At 43.4% G+C, this 7,646-nt stretch overlaps 1 protein-coding gene across 1 annotated transcript; it reads left to right on the top strand.

Annotated features, from left to right (window-relative positions):
* Nucleotides 1–3,700: 3,700 nt before the first annotated feature.
* Nucleotides 3,701–6,271, top strand: ier5l (immediate early response 5-like). The gene has a single exon (XM_072240402.1). It carries the CDS (start codon nucleotides 3,925–3,927, stop codon nucleotides 4,777–4,779), a length of 855 nt encoding a protein of 284 aa, XP_072096503.1. The 5' UTR covers nucleotides 3,701–3,924; the 3' UTR covers nucleotides 4,780–6,271.
* The last annotated feature ends 1,375 nt before the right edge of the window (nucleotides 6,272–7,646 follow it).

The raw sequence follows: 7,646 nt of genomic DNA, 5'->3' as shown, positions 1-7,646 counted from the left end.
AAATTATAAATCATAAATAGAAAATAGAAAAATGGAAAGTAAGGTTGTGCAAAAAAACCGAGAGACAGGTCTGGATATTTGGAGGGTACGGCCCAGATCCGGGTCAGGATCCGTTCAGCAGTCTTATCACAGTTGGAAAGAAGCTGTTCCCAAATCTGGCCATACGAGTCTTCAAGCTCCTGAGCCTTCTCCCGGAGGGAAGAGGGACTAAAAGTGTGTTGGCTGGGTGGGTCGTGTCCTTGATTATCCTGGCAGCACTGCTCCGACAGCATGCGGTGTAAAGTGAAAACACTTTAAACCACCTTTCATAATGCTGTTTACATTGTAAATACATTCTGGTATTTATGTATTAATTCCATTTTATTCCATATCAGTATTTTAAACTAACTTTATTTTGTTTTAATTCTTAATTCTTTATAATTGTTGAATGTTGTTTTTGTTACATGTTACACCAACATGCTACAGCAAATTAAATGTATATGGTGAATAAAGTTGATCCTTGATCCTTGAACATTCCCTCTTTTAATTATTCCAACATGCTGATCTACCATAATGGTGCAGCCTCACGTCTCCGTGGATCCAGGCTTGATCTTGACCCGAGGTGCTGTTTGTGCAAAGTGTGTATGCTGTCTCCGTGGCCACGTTGAATTCTTCCATATGCTCTTGCTTCCTCCTGCATTCAAAAACATACTGGTAGGTTAATTCCCTGCTGTAAATTATCCTTCAGCATAGATTAAAGGCTGGAAGAATCAAGGGAGAATTGAAAGGCTTGAATGGGAAAGAGTAGATTGCAAGTTTAGGGAGACTAGGAGGAGAAGGGGACTAATGAGATTACTCCCTGGGAGCTGCATGGGCCTATTGAGACAAACGGTCTCCTGTAACATTACAAGTATAAGACCTTAGGATATGGGAACAGAATTAGGCCATTTGGCCCATCAAGTCTGCTCCACCATTTCATCATGGCTGATCCAATTTTCATCTCAGCCTCAATTTCCAGTCTTCTCCCTGTATCCCTTTATGCCCTGACTAATCAAGGATCTATCCACCTCTGCCTTAAATATATGTAACACGCTGTAAGGATTCACTGCTAATGTAATGGCTTCTCTGCAATGTTTCACTGCTAAGGCTAATGAAGTGGCTTCTCTGTAATGTTCACTGCTGAAGTAATGGTTTCTCTGTGGCAGCAATGTTTGGGTTATGGCTGGAGATAACAGGACTGTGGTTATGCATGTTAGCCAATCAGGAGATTGTTGCTCTGTCTTGTGGATCTGGAAGGAGACTTTTCGCGGTCTTTGGTCGAGGAGAGATGAAGAGGGAAGACACATGTGGAGATTACTGGTAGACCATGGGACGGAGTGGACTGGGATCTAGGGGCCCGAAGGTCGGAAACACTCAGAGGAGATCGATGGTGGAAGAATGGAGAATCAGTGAGCTCCAACGTGCACTTTTGACTTTTCCTTGAAATGGGCCTTTTTTAAAATTTTCATTACTAACCCTATATTCAGACTAAGATTCATAAAGTTCAATCGTTTAATTGCATATGGTGTACTGTCTGATATTTTGCGTTGTGGGTTTGTAACTGGGCGGTACATTACACAGCATCCACACAAACGAGACTTCTCAGTTTGGCGGGGCCGAAGGCTGTTTTCCCCTAGACGAACATGAGCTGGGCAAGCCTGAGGGTTACACATACATAAAGTCTTGGCCTCCACATCTGCCTGTGGCAAAGAATTCCACAGATTCACCACTCTATGACAAAGAAGTTCCTCCTCATTTCTGTTCTAGGCTATGCCTTCTGGTCTTGGACTCCCCCACCATAGGGGACATCCTCTCTACATCCACTCTATGCCTTTCAACATTCAATAGGTTTCAATGAGGTCACCCCTCATTCTTCTGAATGGTGAATACGGGCCCAGAGTCATCAAACACTCTTCATATGACAAGCTGTTCAATCCTGGAATCATTTTCGTGAATCTCCTTTGAATCCTCTCCATTTTCAGCACATCCTTTCTAAGATAAGAGGCCAAAAACTGCTCACAATACTCTGTAAGGCCTCACCAGTGCTTTATAAAGTCTCAATATTGCATCCTTGCTTTTATATTCTAGTCCTCTTGAAATGAATGCTCACATTGCATTTGCCTTCCTCACCACAGACTCAACCTGTAAACTAACCTTTAGAGAATCCTGCATAAAGATTTCCAAGTCCCTTTGCACCTCAGTTTTTTTTTGCATTTTCTCTCCATTTAGAAATAGTCAACCTTTGCATTTCCTCTACCAATTTGTGGCTGGACTTGAAAAGAGCTGATCACTCACGATCCCCATGTAATCTGACAGAGCTTGAGCAGTTTTTGTAAAGAAGAACAGGGAAATATTGCAGTGTGCAGATGTGCAAAGCTGATAGAGACCTATCCACACAGACTCAAGGCTGTAATTGCTGCCAAAGGTGCATCTACTAAATACAGACTTGAAGAGAGTGAGTAATTATGCAATGAATTATTTTGTGTTTAATAATTGTAATAAATTTTAATTTAAGATGTCTTTAACTAGCAAGGCCCTAGACTCTGGATTTCCCTCTTTAAATCTTTCTTCTGTAATGTTAAGATGCTCTTCCATGCCTTCACTCATGGACCCAAATATCAGACTATGGACTGGCAACGTGGACTGGTCAAGTTTTGTGTGTTGGTTCTCTTGTGCAGTTCATTGGGACATTTAACTATGTCAAAGGAGCTATATAAAGTCCAGAAGTCAAAGCCCGAAGGCTGAAGCCTGGAGACTGGAGACTTAAGGTCTGTCCTGGAGTTCGAGGATTGTCTGTGTATGTGTTTGGGTGGGTAGGAGATAGGGGGAGAGGGAGGAAAGAGGCAAGAGGCAACACACATCAAAGTTGCTGGTGAACGCAGCAGGCCAGGCAGCATCTGTAGGAAGAGGTGCAGTCGACGTTTCAGGCCGAGACCCTTCGTCAGGACTAAAGAGGCAAGAGGCTTGTTTTGCCATTGTTGTTTTGTTGCTTGTTGTCTTCTGCGTTGCTCTGCCGAACATTATAGGCATGCTACATTTGCACCAGAAGACATGGTAAAACTGGTAGGCTGCCTTCAGCCTTTCCGTAGGTGTGTAGGCTGTGTACACAAACTACACACTTCACTGTAGGCTAACATAATAAATAAATCTGAATTATAAATACATTTTACTGTTGCTCAATTAGCAGAGGAAGATGAATCTGGTCAGCAGAAACTGAACATTTAGATTCCCTCAATAATTTTCAGATGAGATGATTTCTGATTATTTAACACACAAACAAAAAAGTGTATATTAAATAGGAAAAATGCAAAAAAAAGTATTCTAATTTGAACATGAAAGGAATCATTGCTAAATGTTATGAAGAAACAAGAGAAGTCACAGGAATACTGTTTGCAAGACCAATTTAGGAGTGAAACTGCTCTCTCGTTAAACTGGGCTCTCGGTCTCTGAATCGTATGCAGCATAGCTGTTGAAGGGATTTTTCCCCCTCAGCCTTGCCTGTGTCAGTTAAAGCTTGCACAGTGGATTTAAACAGCAATGAGGAACCGCCTCGCTCCCATTGGCTGCTTGTGGGTAGGGAGGCGGGGTGATGCTGTCCATCAGCCTCCGATTCTGCAGTCTGAGTGGTCAGAGAAGATTGCAAATGACTCATTCATGCCATATAAATGCTGTGCCTTGCACTAAACCCTCTTATTGCTCGCAGTGTTAGTGCAGGAGGAGGAAGAGAGGAGGCGTATTGTTGGTAGGGAACACACACAGGCACTCAGAAAAAGGCGAAGGTTCCGTGCAGAGCTCAGCTCAGCTCCCCTCCCCTCCCGCCCAAGTACAGGACTGGACTCTTTTTGTGAGGGGGCAACTAACAAAAAGTGGCTTGTTCACTGAGGTGGGAGCCAACGGCGGTCGGTAATGATGGATTGTGCCGTCAATGCACAAAGCTTGATCACAATCTCTCTCCGCAAAATCCACAATTCGAGAACTCAGAGAGGAGGCATCAAGCTTCACAAGAACCTCCTGGTCTCCTATGTGCTCCGAAACGCCAGGCAAGTCTACATGAGCGAGAAGTACGCCGAGATCTACGGCATGCACCAGTACGAGGAGGTACACGACATGCTAGACATCTCGGGAGAGGTCCAAGGCAGTCACCCGCTCGAAGTGGTAGAAGAGATGGTAGAGGGAAACGGCAGCCAAGTGGAGAGCGAGTGCAGCCCGCTAGACCACCAGCCCGGCCACCTGGACACTCAACTCAGTAAGGACACAGAGCCTGAGCACCCTCTGTACAGACTCTCTTGTTCGGCTTCGTACCCCGGCACGAACTATGAGCCGTCGGGAGGTGGTGGCGTTGGTGGGACCCACTGTACCAAGACCACGGTGCTGGATCTGGACACTCACACGGTCACCACGGTAGACAACGGCTACCTTCAGGATTGCGCCTGTTGTTGCGCCAGCGGCGGCGGAACCGGCGGCAGGAAGCGCAAGTCGGACTCAGGCAATAGCTTTTACCCGAACGAAACCGAGGACTTTTCGCCGATTAAGCGGGTCAGGTTCGAAGACTACTCGGGCTCCGGCCAAACCCTGGACTGCACGGACCCTTCCAACATCTCCAATCTCATCTCCATCTTCGGCTCGGGCTTCTCCGGCTTGGTGAGCCGGGCGGACTCGGAGCAATTGCTTCAGACTGAAGTCAAACAGAACGGACAATTGTGTAGCAAACAGGCGCTCGCCAGTTTAGGTGCATGGACTAGAGCGATCGTAGCTTTCTGAGAGCCACTCGCTTTCTCAGTGTGTGCGTGTTTGTGCTGTTTATTATTGTAACAAGGAACAAATCTGGACCTCATTTACAACGGGAGGAAAATGTGTTATTTTGTTTTGGAGGAACAGAATTGAGTCATAGCAACTTAAAACAGTCAGTCGTTTACAATTTAAGACTTGGAGGTCAGCTGCGCAACGACCCCTCCCCCGGAAATTGAATGATTGACTTTACTTAAGTCTTTGGGATTGGGGAGGTAGAGTGACATATTTCTGGTGGGGTAAAACGAAAAAGCTACAAATTTGAGTGCACTTTTTTTCCCAAACCTGTGCTGAATTGGTGTTGCTTTAAGAGGAGCGCTGTCCCTTTAAATGGTGTCAGACTCCCTGACGCCAGGGATAGCCGCCGTTGGGTTGAATGGGGGCGGGGGGAACTGGTAGTGTCACGTGATTCAGCCTTGCGCTTTTAAAGGAGAAATGCATCAACGCTCAACAATGCGGAATTAAATTGATCTTGTGGCGCAACTTTTTCTAAATCATTTATTTTTTAAAGTCTGAAGACTAATAAACGTTTCATAAATTTTCTAAATTTCTCAGTTTAGACAACAAAACATTTCAAAATGGCAGTAACTTTTACTCCTTTTTGGAGAGATGGGACCCATTGACTTGCTATTGTTTTAAACGCTGGTTTTCCTGCATTGGGAGCACTTTTTAAGCAACGTAACTAATTTTTTTTTCCCATTCCGCGTCTTTTAACGATTGCAAACGTTCAGTCAATTCTAATTTGGAATGAGATTTGCTTTTAGTTAAAAGTTTAACGCGCGCAATATGGATCACGAACAATTTATCAGACATGAATTACAATTCGTCCAAACTATCCTTGAAGTGCGTAAGTGGAAGGCTAATGTAGATTTTCCTATGCATTTACTATGAATTTTAAACGCAGAGCACCGAAACAGTGCAGTATTTTTTGTTTTAGAATGGATATCATTCACACCGTAAAGGAAGAGCGAGGCATCGGAACGGCGAGTTAACTTTGATCACAATAGTATTTAGCAATGAATTGTTCCCTATACATTTCCACTCCAAATTAAACTTTCATCCCGTTCTTAGTCGGGTGCAGTAATCATTGAAACAGCGAGAAGTGATTAACGTGGATTTAAAATGCTACTTCGGTCTTGATTTCAAACGAGCATTAGTTCGGATCAGGGTTGCAATTTTTATTTTACGTCCTGTAAATAGACCCGTTTTTTCCCTTTGATTAACTGGTTCCAAAAGCTTTTCAACGTTTTGTTTTGTCGTCGAGCAGATGTTCAACACACCAAACCTTTAACATGACCGTGCAGTTAAACGGTGAGGCTGTTAACCGTAAGTGTTTCCATTTTGTGACTCGGTAAACTAAACGAAATGTTACCCGATTTTCTTGCCAAAATGTGTTTGGCGAAGCCTTTTGTTGTAAAAAGGTGTTGAGGATCAAGGTTTTTAATAAAACGTTTATAGCGTGTAACTGACCAGTTTTAATTTGAGGCTTCATCTGTCAACAGATCATCTCTTGTGTTTGTATCTGTATTTTTGTGCTTTTAATAAACAGTATATCATCACCTGTTTGAACGGTTGGTCCTTTTAGTGCAGAAATATTTTAAATCTTGAACTCCATTCAAACTTCTGTCAATTTCCTACCATTGATGTTTGCAAAATGCTGTGCATTTTCACTTGAATTCCTAGATTGGCTGTGATATTGGGGCTTAAAGGGTTAAGTTGGGAACGTGTTTAAGTTCTGAAAATTTAGGGGAGGTTCTGACTGAGAACTTGGAAGTGAGATTTTGGATGACAATCTTGGTAGGATCAGGAAAATTTGGAATCTCTTTTGCAACCTGAAGCCTGGTTGCCTGGCTGGGTTGAAAGTGAGGTAAATTTTGATTAGTACAAATTCAAGACCAGCTGGGTTGAGGTCTGGTTGATTGGACTGAGTGAGCCCTGTTTCATGTGTGTGCTGAAGGTGGGGTAGTTTGTCTTGTTTTCCCTATTCTCCTTTAACCATTTTGGCTGCCTGTGCAATAGGATTGTGGCCTTATACTGGAGAATAATGTTGATTCGTTTGTCTTACCAAATGGGAAAATTGAGGGAAATTTCTTGAAATTTTTTATCAAATACTTAATTTTGGCAAGGATGATTTGGTCCATTGTGGTCTCTCTCTCTTCTCCTCTCTCTCTCTTCCCCCCCCCCCAATCCAACCCTAATGCATGGTGTTTTCTAATGGTGATGAGCTCCTCATTTCATGGTAAATGTCTACTTAAATCTCTTACTCTTTCAACTCTGTTACTCTGTCATAAACTTGAATGGGAAATGTCATTGTTATAGCTGATCACAATTCAACCACTGGTGGGTCACCAGCTGATGGGATGCAGCTATACTTTCAGGCTAACCTGACTGGTGCTGAGACAGGTTTCTTCTCCCTTGCTCTTAGGCCAAATGCAACATTACTGATGTTGGAAAATGCACCCTTTTTGCATTGCTTTAAATGTTATTGCACCTGGTTAGGCTCTGATGCAAAATGGTGTAGGCTTGGTGACTGCACAAATCTGAAAATGCTGGACATACTGGAAATGGGCAGCATCTAGTCTGGAGTGTTAATAACTTTCTACCTAGTTTGGTGACATAGGCCCTAGCCTGTGGCTCAGTACCACACTGGGTGCAGCCACCCACAAACATGGTTTCTTTTTGAATATCAACACCACCTCCGCACTAAGGGATTTCTAAACCGAATAGGGTAAGCCTACTTCATAAATCTCCCCAACTTGTCCCTTGGCATTAGAATTAACTTTCTATTTGTTGGCTTTACTTCGAGTTGTAGCAGTCCCTATCCTGGGTGAAAATGCATG

The sequence above is a fragment of the Mobula birostris genome, chromosome 22, assembly GCF_030028105.1.
Source record: "Mobula birostris isolate sMobBir1 chromosome 22, sMobBir1.hap1, whole genome shotgun sequence".
Lineage (NCBI taxonomy): Eukaryota > Metazoa > Chordata > Chondrichthyes > Myliobatiformes > Myliobatidae > Mobula > Mobula birostris.
Note: the sequence above shows the minus strand (reverse complement) of the source record. Positions and strands in the feature narration are given on the sequence as shown.